The sequence below is a fragment of the Talpa europaea genome, assembly GCF_964194135.1.
Source record: "Talpa europaea genome assembly, chromosome: 1".
Classification (NCBI taxonomy): domain Eukaryota; kingdom Metazoa; phylum Chordata; class Mammalia; order Eulipotyphla; family Talpidae; genus Talpa; species Talpa europaea.
The window spans coordinates 47,026,433-47,049,857 of NC_140073.1; the positions used below are offsets into that span (position 1 = coordinate 47,026,433).

General features: G+C 45.7%; 1 protein-coding gene across 1 annotated transcript; it reads left to right on the forward strand.

The window, feature by feature from the left end:
- Positions 1–7,806: 7,806 nt before the first annotated feature.
- On the forward strand, positions 7,807–17,117 carry NEU3 (neuraminidase 3; the record flags this gene model as incomplete). Its single annotated transcript, XM_084249585.1, has 4 exons — positions 7,807–7,905; positions 8,094–8,187; positions 10,870–11,081; positions 16,092–17,117. 4 exons carry the CDS (start codon positions 7,807–7,809, stop codon positions 17,115–17,117), a joined length of 1,431 nt encoding a protein of 476 aa, XP_084105711.1.
- Positions 17,118–23,425: the final 6,308 nt, after the last annotated feature.

Consider the following 23,425-nt stretch of genomic DNA (forward strand, 5'->3'; position numbering starts at 1 on the left):
CAGAGTTCTTTTTCTTAGATACAACCCACCCACTACATGTGTAGGTATCCATCTAGGGCTTTTGTTGTCACTTTTCCGTGGGGTGGGGGGAACTGGCACAAACATGCTCCTGTTGCTTGTTCTGTGAGTAATAAAGCTCTTCAGTACAGGAGTCTTGTGTCTTTCAGCAATATCTATGAGAGAATAGTAGGCTAAATTATTTGCAGGCAGGATGAAGTTCTAGGCCCTTCGTAAACTACTTTGACAATTTGGTGACAAGGATGGGATTCTGACAGATATGCCTTTCTAAAAGAGAAGGATGTGGACCAGGTAAAGGGTTAGGAGTAGATCCCCTGGGGTCTGGTTGCAGTTGCTGCTGAGTGAGAGTGGGGACCACAGTTCCTCCTCTTACCTGTTAATATGTCAAGACAAGGAGCAGAAGGTAGGACTGAAACACAGCCAATATGGCACCTACATAGTTGCTCACTCTCCTTTGTCAGGAGGAGAGAGGATGTTTTGATGTTTTGTGGCCCCAGCTAAAGGAAACATGACTGGTGAATAAAGGGCTCCCCAAAGGTGAAATAAATGTCAGCAATAAGGATATAGAGATTTAATGACTCCAAGACAGTAGGAATAAGTTGAGTCCAGGCAGATAGTCACTTACAACAAAAGTAAACATATGACCTTGCTTACTAGACCAAAACACACACACACATACACACACACACATACCTCTCACTCTGACTCCTCTAATCCTTCTGTCTCTGAGGAAAAAATTTTTGTGTACTGGGGAATCTTTGAGGACGGGAGAGATGCCCCTTTTACAGCTCTATTGTATGTAAGGATCTAAGTCACCATCTTATTTGGTCCAGTGGGGACGGGGAGCCCTGGGTGCTGGGATAATTAAGTCCTGAGGGGCAGATCTATGGTGGTATGCAGGAAGTGAAGAAAACCCAATCAAAATGGCAGTCTCAGCACTAGGTGCTTGTCGAAGCCAGGTGGTACACAAAGGCAGAGTCAGACCTCACCCTGGAGCAGGAGTCGAGAGAAGCCTTCCCACTGACCCAGCTGACCCCCACCGGCTAGCCTCTCCCACCCTCTGAAGTCCCCTTTCTCATGACTGGGAGAGAGCAAAACTACCTTGGTGGCTGTGGCCTCCAACCTCTTTAAACTGCCAAGAGGTGGAAAGTGCTTGACTTCAACTGGTAGGGCTTGGGCAAAGTTTGCAATGGGAAAGGTAAAATTACTTAGAGAACCCTTATAGGACTGATTGGATTATTACTTTTTAAGGTTTTCACATCAATGTTATTGATCCAAATTATTTGTTAGTGGAACTGAGCATGCTTCTCCCATTTAGGGACTACTGCATATTCAGAAGTAATCCCTGTCTGCTCTGCTCTCAGGTAGTCTAACAAAAATAATAGACTCCTAAGAGGAGAGAAATAAAAGTCACAGCTTTTCAGTTTTCAGTTGAAAACTTGGTGCCTGCTGGCATACTCAGGCCATTTCCCAGTGCAACATGCCCTGTGCAGGCACCAAGCACCCTTTCAAAAATATAGGGCCTCCCCAGTGGCGCAAGGGGTTAAGCGTGGCACTGTGAAGCTATCTGCAGCCTCTGCAGCATGAATTCGATCCCTGGCCAGCCAGGGATGCAATAGGCCGCTCCTGTCTCACCCACTGCTCCCTTCAGCAGTGTATTTCAGTCAGTCTGCCTGTTCTGCTCCCCACTCTGTCTCTGGTGAATCCTTTCACGTCCCGCACCTCTGGCCTGTACTCCAGTTCTTGTGTGCATAAATAAATCTTAAAAAAATATATAGACAGCTACTTGGTTACTGAAGAGTTACTGCTGAAACTGAACATCTGACTAGTGAAAACCTCATAATTCCAGTTTTGGGTCTGTTAATTCAACAATTAGCAAAAAAGCCCAGCAATTTTCCATCAAATGAAAGTGGTGTGTTCTGGGGATGCACCTGCCTGATCCTCTTAGTTTCATATGAGAAAGTAACAGCTCCTCCCATGGAGGAAGGATGCTCCAGACACCTGGAGCAAAACCACTGGCTCAGTGAGGCCATTGAGTCACAGAGATTGTCCCAGTCAAAAGCCTGGGCCTGCTTCACTGATGGTCCAGCTAAGTTAAAAGCTGCTGGTGTTTGGTGACCATTCTGGAAGACTGACTACAGTGAGGTTGATGAACACAACTGGCTAAATTGAAAACTGGCTGGTTGCTAGATGGTATTTCTAGGGATCAGATATATGTTTACTGACTCAGTTCTAGTCTTTAGGTGTGTCACTTGGAAGACTACAGATGGTTAGATTAAAGGCATTCTTTGGGGCCATAAACTAGAAATGAATTATAGCTCTTAGTTGAACTGTTTGCGTCATTTATGCCATGCCCACAGTGGTGACACATTGATGAGATCAACTGGAATCAAACTTCCAACAGAGCCTGTACCACTCACATTACCACTGTTGTTGCCTAGAGCCCTCCTCATACCAGAGATGGCATTTCACTCACCATCATTTGCCTGGGCACAAAGCATAAGACCCCAGTCAGAAGATCTGTTTGCCAACCTGTGAGGGAGGCCAAATGGATCAAGGCCTCCACCCACTCCAGGTAGATTGAGAGCTTGGGTTCCCTTTCGGGGTTCTCAGTAGTGCCTCACCACTTTGGGCACTTATAATTACAGTTTTACTCTTCTAGTCCACTCAGTCAACTCCAATCCTCCAGACAAATCACAAATCTATCTCATGTTTTTGTTGCGTCACCATAAGCAGTCTGACAATGGTACAGCTTTGATTGCAAAAGCCACTCAACAAAGTGCTGATAGCAACTTGAATTTGGATCCAAACCAGACTGCGCACCCTTGTTTGTGCATCTTCCACAGCTAAATTGGGTCCACGTGATGAGCTATCACCACAAGGAGAAGGAACACCCTCCTGGGTCTATGCTCTGAAACAACTTATCAACTTAAGGTATTTGATGGGTCTTCCATCTTCATTGAATGTTGGAATTCACTCGAATAAATTCAAAAGATTTGTGACTGTCTTTCTTATTTCATCCAGGTTACTACAGCTTAGTATGGCAATTTGGTCACTGAATACAACTGTCCCCAGTAAGATGTCACAGTATCTTGAATGCTCTATTAGGGCTCTCCAGGAGCCTGTGGCTAGAAGGCCACATTAAGGACATTATCAGCCTGTGCCCCTGTTAGAAGACCCCAACAGTTGTAAACAGGGACATTATAAATGGCCCTGGTACTCTTTCCTAGGACTGTGTGAAAGCCAGCATGTTTGTTTTTGTCTCCGAAAACATGGTGCCTTACACCACAGGAGGGGTCATAAGCAACCATCAAGTGTTTAAAGAAACACCACCACTAGATCATCTGGTCCTCAAATGACTATGGAGATTGCTCCAAAATTAATCTACCCTTGGTTATGTGAACATTAATATTCAGGCCTATTCAAATGAGGTTGGGAGGTAGAGATTACCAGCATTGGTAAACCAGCAAACTACAGAATCCATAATGTCTTGCGTCTCCCCCTGTTTCCTTTTCTTACTGAGAATGTACTCTTGTCTGCCAGTTTCTCCTTTTTTTGTTCCTGAATTAAACTTGTTTGTGGATGTAACAGATGATTTCCTTTTTGAGGTCAATAATTACATGGGGGCTTTGGGAGGGGTGACTGGCTAATTTATGTACACCCTGTAGAAGGCTAGCCGTATCTTAAGAGCTGTCCTGTTGTTAGAAAGGGGACTACCCTGTTACACTATTAGAAAAGTTGATATGAAAATCAGGTCAACCTCAGTTCACTAGCCAGCATGGTTAGTAGATCCACTACTTAGCTGATGGCACAGAAACAAAAACGTGCCACCAGCTTTTGAGAAAAGAACCTGTTAAAGCAGGGTCACTTGGCTGAAGACTGGAGGCAGGCTTCTCAAACCACTCCCTGAGGATGGGACCTTGAGTAGTATTTACAGGGTTGAAGAACATGTGTAGAAAATGCAAGTTCGTAGACTTTGATTAATTGCTTTCTGCTAAATCATGGTGTAACATGAATTTGGATCCAAACCAGACTGCGCACCCTTGCCTGTGAATGTTATGCATTTGACCACAAGTCAGGCATCTTCCACAGCTATATCGGGTCTAGGCGATGAGCTATCACCACAAGGAGAAGGAACACCCTCCTGGGTCTATGCTCTGAAACAACTTATCAACTTAAGGTAAATCAAGTTTTTTCCCCTTGTTTAAAATAGGTAGGGGTATTTTTGCTGCATTGTTGCAAGCCTTCCCTGCTATTCCTGCAAGACAAGCAGAAATAACAAATGACCATCTGTAGGGTAAGATAAAAGATATCAGGCTTTTCTACCCTCCCGCCATTAGGATAGATGACGGAACCCTTCGGTCCTGAATGCATGCCCGATGGCAGGCACCTGGAGTAGGGTGTGGGCATAGGTAGATGGGATTCGATTGGGCTTTTAAGGGCGGCGTCGCGGGGATGCCAGTAGAAGCCGAGAGAAGGCCGGAGAGCCCAGAGTGAAAGACCTGCTGGGGGCTGGGAGGCCTGCCAGCCTACAGGACCCCAGCGCCCCTGCCTGCTGTATACCTGGTAATCCCAATAAAAACCTGCAAAACCACTGAGGACTCTGACTCCTCCTTTACTCAGTCTGCTGGATCATAGAAAACCTCAATGTGGCCTGTCCTGCCATTACACCGTCCTGACCACCAAGGTTTGGTTGTGGATGGTAGACTACTCTTGATTTCCTTATGTGGTGATTAGTCTGCAATGGTAATATACCCAGTTGTACTTAAATTAATGCCTCAGGCCAGTTTCAAAGTCAACACATAAACTAGAGAATGACACCTGGCTTTCTAAGGTAGATCATGATGGCTTATGTTTGTTTTTGTTGTTTGTTTTTCCAGCTGGCTAAGTCAGTGCCCTTGGGTAAGTTTGAAGTCAGTTCTGCAGGTTGGACTCAGCCTGTTGCTTGGAGTTCTGGTGATAGTATCCATAATTAAATACTGCGTGACAATGATAGAATGGTTTGGTTCCTTTTCTGTCAGATGAAGCCAATGGAGTAGCATTCTCAGAAAATTCATCAGAAGCCATTGGTTCAAAGTGCTATGGAGGCTTGAAAAGGAGTGACTGTTTCAGCATAGAAACTGGGAGATCCTTATGTAGGAAATGAAACTCACTTGGGCTGAGCCATGAATGAAGATAGAGCCAAGTGTATCCATTTACAGGTGAGGAACCTGATGCACAGAAGTTAACTCATTTGCCAGTCACTGCTAGAAAGTAGGAAGTCAGGATTGAAGCAAAGATCTCTTGCTTCCATCCAAATGTAGAGATTGCTACTAAATCCCACTGCCTCAGGCATAGGCTGAGACACCAGTCAAAGAAGAATTGAGATTTGTCATTGACTTTAGATATTTTTCTGAAATTTGCTTGGTGATCCACAGTGTATGCCTATTGAGAGCTTGAAGCCGCTGAAGAACCCTCAGACTTCATATGAGCTAATTTACAAAAATGAAATATTTTAGGCAAATGGTAAGGTTTAAAGAATAATAAAATGAACACCATGAAACTACTGCCACCCTTAAAAAAAATTACGGATACAATTGAAATCCCTTAGTATCCTAAATCACATTCTACTTAACTGTGCTCCAGAAGGTGACCATTATTCTGGAATTATTGATAGTATTTATTATTCCCATGTATTTTTTTCATACATGTGTCCATTGATAACAACATGTATTAATAATATATAGTATAGGGCCTCCCCGGTGGCGCAGCGGTTGAGCGCTGGGTTGCGAAGCTGCCCGCGGCCTCAGTGGCACCGGTTCGATCCCCGGCTGCTCCCCGGCCACCGCAGGAGGGTCCCACATGGCGCGCAGACCTCTCCTGCCGCCCGCTGCTCCACTCAGCAGTGTGCTTCAGTCCTTCTGCCTGCTCTGCTCCCCGCTCTGGCTCTGGTGAATTCTCTCACCCTCCCGCGCTTCTGACTGTACCCAGTGCATGTATAAACAAAACAAACAAACAAACAAATAAATGAAACATGCCTCAATTAAAAAAAATTTAAAAAAAAAAATATATAGTATATACATATAATACACATGATATGTAGATATATACATAATATAGAGTATATATAATAATGGTATATATCAATACATACTATTGTTTTAAAACTCTATATATTGTATTTGGTTGAGGGTTCCCAAGATCATCCCTAGGTTAATGACCGACAGGACTCACCATACAGTTGTACTCACTGCTAGGATGTATTAAAGCAATATAATAAGGACACACATCTGATATGCAGGGGGAAAGGTGTCCACGTGTAGGCTTCCTTAGGCTGTCTTCTCTGTCATGAGAGATGGCATGAAGCATCCTTTCCCCCAGCAATGAAAATGCAGCGACGTGTGTGCCTTATTTCTGCCTAGGTGGAACCCATTAGAGCACCCCCAGTTTTTGTTGCAGGCTGAACATGTGGGCACCCTCTGCTTGGCAGGTAGCAAAATTCCAGAATCCAAGTAGGAAATCAGGAAATCAGCATCAACCATACTGAGTTTAAAATCGTCGGCACACAGCCTGCGTTTATTACTTGAAATTCCGTTGTAAAGAAAAGAAAGCGTGTCCTTCCCTATTTATTCAATTGTTGACTTCAATATGCATTCAAGGGTTTTCATTTTATTCACTGGATTATAATCAAATACAAATGGTATTGTAACAGGGTGGTCCCCAGGAAAGGGGGAGGTTCCAGGTTCCTTGCCCCACCCAAGGAAGGGTGGAGCTGAGCAGGAAGAGGAGAAGCTGCAGAAGAGACTGAGGAAGGAAGGAAGCAGGATGGAGCCAGGAGACCTGGAGGAGGCGCATGGAGCCTAAAGACTCGTGAAGAAACTGCGCTTGTCTTTGGGTCGTGGACTGGGTGACACAGACGTGGGTGAGACCCATGGGGAGGTGACAATGGCAGCTTTTATCTTGATGTTGATTTTGCTCCTTTCCTTTCGGGCTTGTCTGGTTGTTTCTGGCCCTTTTCTGTGGGTCCCCACTGGAAGATGCCTTAGACGTGTGGCAGGCTTTGGGGCCTTGCTCTGGGCCAATCCCATTTGGATGGACTTTTACCCACGAGGGGACGGGTAACTTTGGGTGCTTCATTTAGAAACTAGACTCTTTGCCTTACCTGTATTGTTTCCTAGTTTTATTAAAGTTCCTTCCCATTAAAGTCTCCTATGTTTTGTGTTGATGCGGCGGATGGCAGAACCCATTTAGAATAGGCAGGTTTGCGGGGCTTGGGCTACCCCTCTCCCTGTCCTGTAACAGTATTAATACACACACATAGCATATATGTCAATATAATTTTTTTTAAAGATTTATTTATTTATTTATACAAGCACTGGGTACAGTCAGAAGCGCGGGAGGGTGAGAGAATTCACCAGAGCCAGAGCGGGGAGCAGAGCAGGCAGAAGGACCGAAGTACACTGCTGAGGGGAGCAGCGGGCGGCAGGAGAGGTCTGCGCGCCATGTGGGACCCTCCTCTGGTGGCTGGGGAGGAGCCGGGAATCGAACCAGTGCTGCAGAGGCTGCGGGCAGCTTTGAAACCCCGCGCTCAACCGCTGAGCCACCAGGGAGACCAATATAATTTTTTAAGCGACGGCCAGGGCTCTGAGTCCCCGGCCTTTCGGGGGCGGCCCCTCAGAAGCCCGGAACCTTCGCGCCGTGCCCAGCAGCTCCTCAGGGACGTTTTAGGCGGCGACACCTGTGGACGCCGCCAGCCAATCGCGCAGCGGGCACGGCCGTCCGCGGCCCGGAAGCCGTCCGCGGCCCGGGATGGAGGGTGCGGACCCGGCACCTGAGCTGCGGCGGGTGGTGACCGGAGAGGAAGAGGCCGGGCCGGGCTCCCGCGAGGCGGGGCGCGGGGCGGGGCAGGTCGCGGGGGCGGAGCTGGCTCCGGCGGCGGCCAACCGGGGTTCCCCCCGCGGCGCCCCGCGCCCCGCCTCCCCGCCCCCGCGGGCTTCTCCGCGCGCCCCGCCGGGGCCGGCGCTGTCAGCCTGGCGGTCGCTGGGCTTTCCGTGCCGCTTGTCGGGGTCCGCGCTCTCGCTCCCTGTGTCTCCCAGCCTCGGCCGTTCTCCCCGGCTTCGGCGTCGGTCCCGAGGACCAAGCCCTGCGCACCCCAGCTGAGAGAGATGGAGGAGCTGGGGTGCCGCGCAGGTGAGCCGGGCCGACACCCGAGAGCCTCCCGAAAAGCTGGGCGCCTTGACCCTGGGGATGGGTTCGGCAGCACCATCAGGGCCTAAGAAACCCAGCCTGAGGGGGTGGGGGACCCCGAATGCGAGCTGGAGAAACAGATGATGTTAGCACCATTACAAGCGAGGAAACTAAGGCCCAGAGGTGAGGTTAAGTGACTTGCTAGTCACTGTCAGAGGCAGGTCAGACTTCATCGTCCCAGCTACACGGTAGCCTCTCCTACCAAGATAGGGAGGACTTGATTGAAAGGTGGTTTTTGAAGCAGCAGTTCATAATTTGAGTTCTCTGATGAAATGAACACCTGCAAGGCAGAATTATATATGATTCTTCTCTATCCCTAGTTCCCAGCATATGGTTCTTTTGAAATAGCTTGGGTGTCAGTGCAGGGGCCAAAACTCCTGTGTTACCACTGTCATCAACATGATCAGCATGGTCAGCAACATGATAATAAAAATTAATTATAACAATTTTAATTGTTAAAGTTGTAGCAAAGCCATAGTGAATTTGTGGAGACATCGAAATTGATGATAAAAACTTTTAGATTGTGCTTTAAAGTTTATAACGCACTTCAGAGTAGTTTTCCAAATTGATCACCTTAAGTAGGTTTTTGTATTATTACTCATGCTTTACAAATAAGGAATCCAAGGCCTGAAGAGATAAGTGACTATTGCAAGGTCATATACACTAAGAAGTACCATGAATCCAGTCCCGTTTGACAAGTTACGCTTTCCTTCTTTGGTGCTTGCTCCACTTAATGTTTCATTCCTTGCATGCCTGCCCCGTGCTTCATTCTGCTTATCACCTAGAGAATTCCTGTTTATATGTTTATTAGTAATCACATGATGACTGATGATTGATAGTGTTGGTATTAACTCATGTAATTAAAGTGTTAACTTGAGTGTACCAGGTGATCTCTTGCTGAGGTATAGAGGGATTTGAATGCATTTAAGAAGGGGAATTGCAATTGTGGCTGTTATTATTATCATCATCAACACATCAACACAGGTTTCAAATAAAAAACTAGAACATGCTCACTATGTTTTCTGTTACAGGCTTTTCATACCCATTTCCTCTGCTCTTTTCCTTTTCACCCTTCAATTGGGTAATCAGTTATTCATCCTTTAAAATCCAGCTCAACCGCTCAAGAAATTTGTTGAGTGCCTGTTCAGTTACCCTGCATGGTTTTAGGTATAAAGGTATAGTGGTGAATAAAACCGACATATCTGCTATTTTTGAAACTTTTGTAGGATAAAACAAGGAGACTGCATGGATGGCAAGATGATATGGAGCTCAGAACAGGGAAAGGGGTTAGCAGGGAAGTTGTCAGGAAAGGAGGGGAGGGAGGGAGTTCTGTGACTATCTGAAAGAAGAATGTTCCTGTCAAAGAGTAGCGGAGATACTTCACAGGGTTGCTTGGCTCAGTTATTACCATCCCTAAATCCTCTGCTCCTTGATTTTGACAGACGCCTTTTCTCTTTTCCTGCATGCCAGGTTTACCTCTATAGTGGTGCTTATTGCATCATATTGTAATACTCTATGTCTGTTTACCTCGCTTGTATGCAGGTTTCTTGAAGACAGGAACCTCTGATTCTTGTCTCTTCAATATCTACCTCATAGTTTGATTTGGAGCAGGGACCCAGAAATATTAATTAAGTCAATGAGTAAAGTCTTAGGAGCCTCACTCATACAACCTGATAGCTTTTACAAATGATTTATAAGATAGAGCTTGAATGGTGAGAGGGGAAAAGAAGAATTCTAAGTCTTGTTCTGCCTGGAGTGATTCCTTTTTTGGGCCTCTGAGAAGTAGAACACCTGATTTCCTCTGAGAAGTGTACTTGGAAACTCCCATTTTCAGCATTATGGCAGGCTAGCTTACCCCTAAAATGGCAGGAAAATATAGCAACGTCCTTCACAGTTGAATTTTCAGGAAAGTAAGATAAATTTTCAGGGGCCTAAAAACCAAGAGTAAACTCAGCCCCTTAACATGACCTTAGCTCCCCTGGATGTTTGCTGGTCTCACTTACCTAGAAATTGGGGGTTTAGTAGACTTCCTATTACAGTGAATGAAACCACAGAGCCACATGGTTTAGACTTTGAAGGATGAAGCTGGGTGTCTTGGAAATATACAAGCTCTGTCTGATCTGCACCCTCTGATAGGGTAGACTAGGGAAAAGGGAATTCTCTGCTGACACAGTGAGGTGACTAAAAAGATTGCCTCTTATTCTAGGCCCCAGTAAAGGGAAAAAGTTGCCCTGGAGAATTCTTAACCACAGACATTCCCTCATATGGTTTTGGGTTTATATTTATATTACCTGAATGGCCTAAAAAATGCCAAGCCAAGAAACTGACATTTGAAACCATCGGGCTGGTCATATGCCTGGATGCTTGGCAGAAGCCCTTGGAGGGACACACATGACACAGGCTGAACAGGATCCCCACAGAGGCTAGAGCATAGATTTGGAAAATCAGATGCATTTTGCTGTGTGCTGTTAAGATCATGATGTTACCTTTACATTAAAAAAATAATAAACATTTGAGTAAATCTGAGCTGCCCTGGATCTACAGAAATGGAATGATAGAGCAGAATTTGGATACGAACCAGCACTTAGGTACGGACACACGCTTAACTGCCTCCTATCCTTGCAGAGGTCGTGGAAGAAGCGACAGCGTGTTCCTTCACCAGCCCTCTGTTCCAGCAGGAAGACAAGAGTGGGATCACCTACCGGATCCCAGCCCTGCTCTACATCCCTCCCAGCTGTACCTTCCTGGCCTTTGCAGAGAAGCGTTCCACGTGCAAGGATGAGGATGCTCTCCACATGGTGCTGAGGAGAGGGTGGAGGACTGGGCACTCAGTACAGGTGACTCCTCACCCCAGATCTTGGCCTGGGCCAAGGTTTCTTCCCACATTGCGCAGAGCTCTTCAGGGTCTGTGACTTTTCTTTATCAGGGCAGGGAAAGCCCTGTGAGTGCTGAGGAGGAAAAATTGGAAAGCAGTGGCTCTCACTTAGTACTTGGATCCGCACAGCCACTCTGATGGAAACTATCATCAGTCTCGCTTTACAGATGGGAAAACTGAGGCTCAGAGAGAGGTTCCCATGCTCAAGGTCACAGGGCCGTAATGAAACAATAGAAACAGGCTGCACACTCAGTCTCTGACTCCAGAGACCTCTGTAGTTTGCTCACATGAAACTAACACGTGGTGTGCCTTCCATTCACATTGTTTTCCCTCTTCGTAAGTCACCCAGGGAAGTGAGCCCTGTCGGTCCAGTTTTGCTGAGGGACACTGGTGTTTCACAACCCGTTAGCAGAGAATCAGGGAGAGGATAAAAACCAACACATTCATAATCCTCCTCGTTTACCCGCTTCTAAACTCCTCACGTGAGGTTATTATCCCCACGTTACAGGAGAAAATGGGGGCTGAGAATTAAATGACTCACCGTGGGCACACCCGCACTAAGTGGAAGAACTGGGGTTGAACCCTCGCCCCTAAGTAGCCTATGATTTTACTGCTTTTTAGTGAGGGACAGTGTGGTTGCTGCCCGTAGGCTATGAACTTCGGGGTTATTTCAGATCCCGTTCTTCTTCCTCTCATTCTCCTTTATCTCCCAGAGAAAATTAAAGAGAGGATCAAGTGAGACAATGAATTTGACCTTGTCAGTGAATTTCTGGAGAGAAAAACAATTATTTTTTAATAAAAGCAAATGTATATATACTTATAAATATGTATTTTACTATATGTTAATATATATTTTAACCTATATATTTATATATGTGTGTGTGTATCTTTCTAATAGATACTTCAATCCTAACCTGCTCTGCTTTTCTAGCTAGAGAAATCTCAGCATTGAAGCTTCTAGTCCACAGATGCCCTGTTTTGCCATTAGAATGCACGTACTGTTCTACCGAAGGCGGGCCTTGTCAGCAACCTCTGTCTTAGCTTTTGATGGCTTGCTCACATTTTCCTGTGGGGGAATGTTCTGCTTATCTTATCTTATTGTGAGTCTTTATGGCTCCTTTGCTCCTGCTTGTTTCACTGACCTGCACAGAGCCCAGCCCTGCAGCCCAGCTTGCAACACAGCTTGGAGTTCTAGCTCCTTTGCTGCCTGGAGCACAGACCTGGCCTGTTCTCATATTATCGTGCTTTATATAATAGGCCATTGAGTAGTTATATGTTTATATCATATCTGTTAAATAACCTCATTCACAAATGTGCCCAATTTGATTCATTCTCTATGTTATTCACTTTCATTCTCTGATTTAACTAATTGTAAAATCTTGAAATTAGAAGACTCATTAGCCCAATTTTTCCCCTAATACAGAAGTCTTCTGTATTGCATTGCAGCTAATAATAGTGATTAAGGGCATAGCTTTGGAGTCAGCCAAGACCTACCATGTATTGACTGTGTGACCTTGGATACTTGACCCTTCTCCATTTCACCATCTGCAAAATGAAATTAATAATAGAAATTACATAGTGGATATTCAACATTAGTCATCTTCTATAAAAGGTGTCCTTACACAACTCCTTGAATGTGGATTTAATCCTATTGCAACTTTTCTTTTGGAATGATTATACTTCTCTATAAAATCACTGTTGGTCTCGGGCAGTTCCTGGGCCGCCAATCTGCACAAAATAGAAAGTCCCTTTTCTCGGGAACTGCTCTTTGATGTACCTGAAAGTAGTGTCCATACCCTTTTAGTCTTTGATTTTCTGAGTTCAACAGCTTCTGTTAGTTGCTTGGTTCTGTTAGTTGCTCATTAAGCCATAGTCCTGACCTGGTTTCTGGTTCCATGAAAACTGTGCTTACTGTCCTTAGGATCTGGTCTGGGTTGTCTGGATGTTCTTTTTCAAAGACTACTCAAAATTCAGTGAGTATTCCAGGGACAGATTGATCATTTCAGCAATGAGGTTGCTATTCCATCTTTAATTCTTTTTTTTTTTTTTGCAGCCTGAGATAAAGTAGCATTTACTTCTTTGACAACTGTATAAAACAGTTGACTAATGCTAAGTACAGAGTCAACTAAAACCAGCATCTTTTTCACTCCCAGTTTTTCAATGTGGTAAAATACACCTAACATAAAATACACCTAACTCAAAAATTTCCTCTTAACCATTTTAGTGTACGTTACAGGGTTGTTGACTATATATGCATTGTGTACAATAGATTTCTCTACCACAGTTCTATATACATTAAATAAGTCCTCTTTTCTCTCTCACCCCCAGGCCTCTGGCAACACCATTCTACTTTGTTTCTGTTTGATTAAATGAAATCTTGCAGTATTTGTCTTTTTTGTGATTGGCTTATTTCATGTAATGTAATGTCCTCAAGGTTTATCCAGCTTGCAACATATGATAGAATTTCCTTTTTTAATACTGAATAATATTTTGTTGAATCATATATTTTGTTTATTCATTCATCTGTGGATAAATAAATGAGTTTGCCAACACAAATGACTGGGTTGCCCCCATCTTTTGGATAATGCTGCTCTGAACATGCTATGCAAATATCTCTTCGAAACCTTGCTTTAATTCTTTTGGACGTGTACCTAGAAGTGGAATTGCTGGATCATATGGTAACTATTTTTATATTTTTGAGGAACTGTCATACTACTTTCCACAGTGACTGCACCATTTTATATACCCAACAGAGCACAAGTTTCTCCACAATTCCATTTCACATTTAGAAATGGAATTACTGGATCACACGCTGTGTCTATGTTCATGTCAGTAGATAAAGCCAGCCAGGTTTCTGGAGGGGTGGTTGTTTGGTTTCACTCTGACTCTGGGATTTAGGTATTTAAGACTCCAGCTCAAAGCATAGGAAGTTTTCCAGTGGCTCCAGTTTTTGTCCTAGCTCCCTGAAGCAGTCAAATGAATTGCTCAACTTCTTAGCCTCTCAGTTACCCCTTTGAGAATTAGTAGAGATATCCAGAGAGGGGAAAAGAACTCAAAATACCTGTCCAGCCTCTCTGACTTGAACTTCTCTCAGTTCTTAGGCAATAAGTCTTCATTTCCTTGTTTGCTTGCTGGTGCTTTCAAGCAGGTTTTTTTTGTGTTAATATTTAACTATCATTGCTAGTTCTCAGTGGAAGGGTTTGTTCAAATTATCTAAGTTGCTGTAATTGGAGTCACTTTACTTTTCTTATGCGTATGTGCAGAACAGAGACCACTCTACTTGCTTTGTTCATTTATCCACATATTATGGATACCTTTCCTTATCAATATATAGAAGGCGTCCTTCTTTATTCATCTCCTGCTTTATGTGTTCATTTAATGAGTCCCCCATTGATGTATATTTGGGTTTTGCTGTTTCAAGCAGTGCCATAGTGAGTAATCTTAGAATATTTAATTTGATGAGCAGATATATCTTAGGATACATTCCCAGAATTCAGCAGGCTGGGAAAATATAAATGTGTTTGTAATTTTGATGTGTTCTAAATAAGTGCTGAACCATTTTGTGCTCCATCCAGATGTGACAGTGCCTGTTCCTTTATATTTTTGCAACAGAGTGTTTTCAAAGTTTATGATGTTACCAATAAATACTTTGTTAATTTTATTTTTCCTCTTTTTATATGTGAGGTTGAACATACTTTCTTTTTTTTTCTCTCTTTTTGTTGTCTCTTTTCTGCTCTTTGCCTGTTGCTGTTGAATATCTTGAAATGTTCTTACCACATTCTAAACTACTAGAGAGATTAGGCCTGTCTGTGACATGCCTGATTAGGCTTTATCTCCTTTCATCCTTGTAATGACTCCTCTGTTGAGCCTATGATTACATCCTCTGTTGAAATGATGAAGAAACGGGTAAAGATTAAGTACCTTGCCCAACATCTCATGATCAGCGATGAAGGCAGCATTTGAATTTGGTGTCTTCCTCTCCATGCTTGGGTTTTTAATAATGCTGTGATGAATTGCATCCCCAGGCAGTAGAGGAAGGGGAAAAAAAACCTTCGTGAATCTCCCTTTATCTGCCTAAAACTTCCATATTTATCTGCCTTGTTTTTCTTCCTTTGTTTGGGTTTTTCTTTAAAAAATACTTCGCTTCCCTTAATGTGCTGGCCATTGGAGATGCAAACTTAAAATAATTTGGTTTCTTCCCTCAAAAGACTGATAGTCCAGGAGGAGAACCAGTCACATAAAAAAAAAAAAAAAAAGACAGTATCATATCATAGGTGCTGTAATTCTTTTATATGTACAAAGAAGAAGCCACCCATTGCCTTTGGTAGGGCAGGGAAGAGTGTTTCATGGAAAGTTCCTGAAGGAGATGACTTGAGTTGGGTTTTGAAGGATGAGTGGGCATCTAGACACAGTGAGGACGAGCTCCCAACAGAGGGGCCGGCATGTGCAGAAGCTAGCAGTGCCTCCCTTCAGCTTTGTAAATCTTTGTGTAGGGGCCTTCCTGGTGGCTGATGGATTAAGTCTCAGTGCTATTGCCACTGTGGCTTGAGTTCTACTCCCAGCAGGAGGCTAGCCTACTCGTGATGCAGCAGACCTCTCCTGTCTTCTGGCTTCCTGCCTCCTGCTCCCCTCAGCAGTGCTTTTCCGTCAGCCCGCCTGTTCTCTTCCCCACTCTGCCTCTGGTGAATCCTCTCACCCTCTGCACCTCTGGCCTACATCCCAGTTCTTCTATGCAAAAATAAATTAAAATAAATTTAAAATAAATTTAAAAATTATTAAAATTAAAATAAATTAAAAATAAATTAAAACAAAAAAATCATCATGTAGTAGTGGAAAATATAGTGAATTCTTGGGCCTTTGTAATTTTATAGATTCTAATACATTTATTTCTTATCCCTGAAACGTGCTAATGCTTTCAGTGAACCTCACGTCTTCCTCTCCCTCCTGTACTCACTCTCTTCCTCTCCTCTAGTGGGAACCCATAAAGCCACTGATGGAAGCCACATTACCTGGGCATCGGACCATGAACCCCTGTCCTGTGTGGGAGCAGAAGAATGGCCACGTGTACCTCTTCTTTATCTGTGTGCGGGACCACGTCACTGAGTGTCAACAGATTGCGTCAGGCAGGAACGCTGCCCGCCTCTGCTTCATCTATAGTCAGGATTTTGGCTATTCGTGGAGCGAGGTGAGGGACCTGACTGAAGAGGTCATTGGGCCAGACGTGAAGCACTGGGCCACATTTGCTGTGGGCCCAGGTCATGGCATCCAGCTGCAGTCGGGGCGACTGGTGATCCCTGCGTATGCCTACTACATCCCTTACCAGTCTATTTGCTGTCGGCTACCATGTAAAGTCAGGCCTCATTCCCTGATGATCTACAGTGATGACCTAGGAACTACCTGGCACCGTGGCAGACTCATTAAGTCCACAGTGACAGTAGAGTGTGAAGTGGCAGAGGTGATCAGGTCTACTGGCCACCCTGTACTGTATTGCAGTGCACGGACACCAAACAGATACCGAGCGGAAGCTCTCAGCACTGACCATGGTGATCACTTTCAGACAGTGACCCTCAACCATCAGCTCCATGAGCCCCCACATGGCTGCCAGGGCAGTGTGGTTAGTTTTCCGCCCCTGGAGCTCCAACATGGGTGCCAGGATCCTAGTGGCAAAGATGCTGCAAAACTGTCAAAATCATGGCTCTTGTATTCACACCCAGTCAGCAAGAAACGGAGGGTGGACCTAGGCATCTACCTCAACCAGAACCCCATGGAGGCTGTGTCCTGGTCCGAGCCCTGGGTCTTACACTATGGGCCCTGTGGCTACTCTGATCTGGCTGTTCTGGAGAATGAGGGTTTATTTGGGTGTTTGTTTGAGTGTGGAACCAAGTGTGAGTGTGAGCAGATTGCCTTCTGCCTCTTTACAGGCCAAGATATCCTGAACCACGTGCAAGGGAACTGTACCAGTCCCGGTAGTAACACTAGCCAATTCAAAATGAGCTAACTGGCTCAGCATGCACCTTTCCATAGAAGGGAAACCAAGAAAAACCACAGCCAGGGTGACGGAGACCAGGACAACAGAGGTCATTGAAGTCTCCATAGAACCCCAAAACAATATTCTGTTCCCTACCTGTTTTCACTGCTCCTTTCCCAAGAGCAAAATGAAACTTTGGCCATGAGTACTGCCATGGAAAGAGCACTGCACTGGGAGCTGCCTTGCTTTGGGACCTTGGACATGCCTCCTGAACTCTCTAGGCCCCTGGTCCGTCTCCACCTGTGAAATGACTGGACCGATACTGTGATTTCTCCTCCTCCCGCCCTTACCAGGGGCAGAGTGCCTGCAGGCTCCCTGACAGCAAGTCCTGGTGTCTGCACGCTCATCTCAAAATGAAAGTCATTTTCAAATGACTCACCACTCATCCAAGTGGGAAGTTACCAGCAGGTAGCAATACGAAGGAATATCTGGATGGTTTGGTTTGTTTTTAATAACAAAAACACCCACACTCTTGTAATCATGCTCAGAACTCTGCACACTCTGGTCCCAGAGGAACTGGCCAAAGAGAATCGTGAAGTCAACTACCTTTGCAGCCCTGCTGAACCTTTGCAGCTCTGCTGAACCTTCCCTTCCTCCCCTGAAAGCACTCTCTCCTAGGGAGAAAAGGCAAAGCTCAGTGAGGTGACAGTGGTCCTTAACGCTATTTTGTGTTTCTGGTGGCACTGAAGTTCATTTATGAGCATGGTTCCTGATAGGAAAAGGACATGGGTTAGAACTTCAAAACGTGAAAACTTCCCAAAGTCTCTGCCTCAGCATCTCCCTCTTTGTGAGAGAGAGAAAACTCAAGAAAATAAATGCTGCTGGTGGGCTAGTGCATAGATGCTGGGTCTAAATTGTGGATGAGGGCAGCTCCTGGCGTCACTGTGTTAGCTTTATCCTCATTGAGACTGAAGTCACCCGCCCCATGGCTTATCCAGACTGCTGGGTTTCCTCCCATTTCTTTTGTCTCAGAATGTTGTGCTGGCCCAGCTATTCCTTTACTCATGGAGAAGGTCTTCACCATTAGGAAGGTGTTCGGACCCCCAGACCTCTGAATCAGGCCTGTTTGTATCAGCTGAGGTCATTATGAAGTAGGGGTGCTGCTTTACTAGATTTGAACTGAACTTTCCAGGTGCTAGGGCTCTTAGATGGGGCCACATGGGCTGCTCTCATCTCAGATGGTTTCTCCTGTAGCCTGGGGTTGTGACAGAAATTCTATTCTGCAAAATTTATTTTTTGTCCCTATTTCTGGAAGATAATGCCTTCAGTTGGTATCAGGTAGGTAAACTTGATGCTGAGTGATGACCCCAGAAAGCAAGTCTTGGTTGTGGCACAAAGCTTGGGAGGCCAGAGGTTAACAGTTTCACTGGTCTGGTGGGGGAAGAGTTCTGCAGGATTAAATGGAGATTAACTTCAACTGCTTTCTCATCTGGTTTAAGCCCATAGCTTGGAGTGACTTAAAATTTCCTTAACCTTTCCTGTATTTGCCAAAGTTACCTTCCCAATACACAATGCTAATCATTCATTCACTCATTTATACTCTTATCTAGCTATTTCTTGAGTACCTGTGCCTACGTAAGGTGCTTTTTATTGCCATTCCTTGGTTGAGAATCACCTGTGGCTCTGCATTGCCTACTAAAATGTGGGCTTGTGCCTACTAAATTTACCTGGACCTTCAGTTATTGGGTGAAAAACACAAATACTTAACCTCTCTTTCTTTATATGAAGCCCACTGTCAGAGAAGACCTGTTGAGTTGCCAAGTGGAAGGGGGGAGGGATCTGAGTGGGTGGAATTGGTGGTGCAGGGAGGAATAGGGGAAGAGGTGAGGATTATAAGGCGGTTCCCTCCTGAGTACTAGAAACTTCTTGTTCAGCCAAGCCTTCCTGAGCACCCGACTCCAACTGTGTAGGAGTAAGGAGGACAGCTAAGTTCTACGACCAGGGCTGAAGCATGGAGAGAATCAAGACTTCTTTGGGACTCTCCAAGAAGAGAGTCAAGGAAGGACCCTCAACCCCATGCATGTGGGGGGCACAGGTGTCTGGTTATCCGGGAGCACAGGTGTCCAGTATTATTCTCATCCCTTTCTAAGTTACTCTGTTTCCTCCTTTCTTTGCCTTGTATTTGCCGCCCCTCAGTGACAAGCAGTGAAACCTGTAATAGAGAAAGGACCTTGATGCTCATTTCAGGAATAGCAAGAGGGTTAGGATGGGGGTAACTCAGAATGAGAACTAGAGAGGGAGACAAAGTAGGTGATGGCAGCAGTGCAGAGAAAACACCTTTAGGAAGGTGTCCTGACACCTTTAGGGAGAGAACGTGGCACGGACATGAAGGGAGGGGTGTTGTAGGTGGTAGCTGCTGTGAAGAAGAAATGACAGGCTGGAGCTGTCCCCAGAACATGTGGGAAGGGTAAGAGGCCTATACAGGCCAGCAGGCTAGGGTGCAGAGAATTTCCCACCCAACGCTGTACCTTTCAGTTGCCTCAGCCTGTCCATGTTCCAGGCGACTAACAAATGACCAAATGACCTGCTCTGTGCCAGTACCCAAGGTCTTCAGGCCCTCGGGCCTATACTGTAATGCTGAGATCTTAACTGAGCCCATTCAGTCCCCTTTGAGTTGCTATAATGGAAAGGGTAAGGCAGGTGATGGTAGCTGTGAAGATAAGTGGAACGCAGACTGGACACTCATGATCTAGAGGCATGAGGAGAAGACCACTACAGTTGTGGTCCTTTGCCCCCAGATGCCCACCCTGTCCTTGGCCCCTTGGGCTGGTTCTGTCCAATGCACATGGCCTGGCTCTGCAAGAGCAGGAAAACAGGCAGGGGCCTCATGTGGCTGGTAGGTATCGAGTCCTGTCTCCCACTGTCAGTCCTGCTGGTCCTGCTCATTTGCCCTAACTCCTGGGCTCTGGATATCTACCTCAGCACCTTGCTATTTGGAGGCTTCATTTGGCCCTGCTTCTCCTGCTCATCAGTCTCCCAAGACACCCACAGGATGTCATGCAGCTGCAGCTGCAGGGGGAGAGAACTTGCACCTGCCTATGGGGAGCTCTGGATGCCCACAGGGCTCAACCTGATGCTGCCTCCCTCTTCTCCTCCTCCCCCCCACCCCCAGGACAGTGGGACTTGATACTTCCTCTTAGACTAGAATAGACTGCTCAGTCTTTATGTGGATTTCCCCCACTGCATTATTCAGCAGATGTCCTGCCATCTGTTGCTGGCGTGTACAGCCTGAGCCTCCCTTTGGTTGTCACCACGCGTTGCCTTGTACAGTTTTCTGTGTGTGGCTCTAGGCCTCTGCTGGGCTGCAAACTCCTGAGGGTCAAGTCTGTCTGACTTCTCTGTGTCCTTTTTACTTTGAATCACAACGACTTATTTACAAATACATGATTTTCCTATCATATTCTAAATTCCCTAAAGGTCAGGACTGTGATTCCTTTCTTTGACCTCTGCAACCTGCGCCAGGCCTGGCACAGAATAGGTGCCGGTAAAGCTAAGCTGAATGACTAAAGGAGACGGAGATCTTGGCCTCAGGGAGCTGATTGAGGAGACTAAGGCAGCTCCCCGGACCCCCACCAGGAGGAACGCGACGCATCCCTCCGTGGCTTGCACAGCTTTCTAAATCTGCTCACACTTGCCCCGAATGAGTGTTCTGCCCACGTCAGCCAGCCACATTAGATCCTGGGGTGGGGCTTCTCTGGTTTGAGTTTGGTCCTGCCTGGATGTCCCAGGATCACCGCTCACGGCCAAAGCCAAGGCTCAATTTGGGGTTCTCGCTTCCCTGGCATGTCGCCTTGTCCCTCATCAGACTCCTGTAACCGCCACTCCTCCAGGCCTTGAGGGAGATGCTGGAACTCGGTGTGTTCTGAATGTGTCGTGATTCTGTGATACCAAGTGCCAGACATGTTCTCTTGTAAAAGCCACTGTGACTCTGAAGCAGGAAGAGGGATAAAAAGCTTAAATCCTTTTCATGGCTTTACTGGTTTTCTTTTTTTTAAGGAAACTGAAATGACTGTCATCCTAATACTAACTTGTACCCAGATTCTTTCAACAAAGTGGATTTGAGGCACTTTTGCTTTTCATTAGAACAGTTACTTTCGGAAAACTTTAAAAATAACTCTTTGGGCCTCCCTGGTGGCGCAAGGGGTTAAGTCTCAGCACTATAAAGCTGCCATCAGCCACTGCAGCACGGGTTCTATCGCTGGCCAGGGAGCTACCCACATGGCGCAGCAGACCTCTCCTGCCTCGCCCGCTGCTCTCCTCAGCAATTATTTCAGCACATCTGCCTGTTCTGTTCCCCACTCTGTCTCTGGTGAATCCTCTTATCACCCTACACCTCTGGCCTACCCCCCAGCTCTTGTAAACATAAATAAATAAATCTTTATTAAAAAACAAACAATAACCCTGCACTTTTACATGCTGTCGGTTGAACACAGTCTCCTGTTGAGGGAAGTGGGTGGAGACTGCAATAAATCTTGACTGCGTGTTACACTCTGGCGATGAAGCAATGGGGCTGGAATGCAAACACCACCTCTGACCACCCCCTGCCCTGGGCACTGAAGATCTCGTTTCGTTTTTCAAAACACCTTAAGATATTCTGTACTTGAAGCTAAAGAGGTCACAAGCATTTACCTCAATGAAGTGGGGTGATAGCTTTAACAACTCATGTAACCCCTCGACCTTTGAGTTTTTTTTTTTCCTTAAGCTTGTTTGAATTGTATGTATACGGCTTGTAAAAAAAAAAAAAAAAAAAAAAAAAAAAAAAGGTAGTCCCATCCTCACGGGAAATTTGATAAATTGGTACCATAACCACTTTGTCACTACCTGGAACTGAAAACTAACTTCTGATATTGTCTCCTAAAGTTAACAGTATTGCGTTAAGGCTACTTCCCAGGAGAGACACGGCCAAGGCATAGACAAAGGACTGGACTAGGAGGGCTCAGGAGCCAGGGTCCTTGTCCTTGAGCTTGCCGTTGCTCTGATGGATGATTTAGTAGCAGCCACTGGTCCTCCTGGGAACCCATGTATTCAGCGAGAGTGGGGCGTGATTCTTGTCCTGTCACCTCGCCCAGGGGTTGTATTGATCTGATGAGCTAGTGAATATTCAAAAAGGTTCAGCACATGGTGCAGTATCATGTAAATAGAGAATAAATTGTCTTTCATCCCTGATCTCCATTCTCCATCAGCATTGGCAACATTTGACTGTTGAATGCTGACACTGAAGGTGGTAGAGGGGAGGGGAGGAAGCTGGGGCTCACTGAGGCGGGCACACCAAGGCTGGGCATCCATCTTGCCTCAGCTCTGTCATGTCCTTACAAACTGCAGGCCTCATGATTTTGCCCAGCCTTCTGGCTTTGTACCTGACCTTTTGCTCCCTTCCTATGAAGAATGACACACCCAAGTATCAAAGAAGAAAATAGCATCCCCAAGTGGGAAGGGACCTGACCATCTCTGTTCTCAGTGCCCACCAAAGGGTTAGACACAGTACAGAATAGGCAAGAAGGATGCCAGGGGGGTAATATTTGTAAAGTGCCTACTGTGTGCTTTGAGTGATACATATGTTCTCTCATTTAATTCAAGAATCCATTTTAGAGATAAGAAAGTTAAGACTCCTCAGGGTTGTTACATGATATGTTCCTGTGTCATGCACCTGTGAGAAAGTCAGATCTGATTCCAAGCTTCTACTTTTGTTATACAGCAAGGAAGAGTCAGAACTCAGGGTGACGCGTCCCTTGCAGCTTGATATGTGGCACAGACCCGACCTCTCGGGTCCTTGGAACATGGTGAGCATTGCCTAGCTGGTGAGGATGGTCCCTGTGGTAATAAAGGGACTCACAGTCCTACTAAGTGGCCTCTCAAACAAAAGGTCTTCCCCTTCTTCATCCAAGAGAAATGCATTGGTTTCTCTCCTCCAGTAAGCTGGAGATTACTTTCCAGTACCCACAACCTTCATCGCAGCTGCCTCTCACAATCTAGAGTCATCCTAAACATAGATTTTGTTGTCATCATCTAGGAATAGAATCAGAAATGAGAACATGCTTCCCATGAGGGATAAACAAAGAATTTGAGAGCAGGTGTCAAAGCTGACTTAGAGACAAATGAGGTGGTCAGGGGCCTGCAGGCAGGCGTGTGACGTAGCCACAGGGAGAAAGGGACTGGCTTCTGCTTCCCCACTGTGGGCCAGTCCCGGGAGCGCCACCCAGTGGCCAGGTCTGAGCCCTTCACACAGGGACTATGGTCCTCCCTACCTTATCTAATAATCCTCACAACAGCCAGGGAAA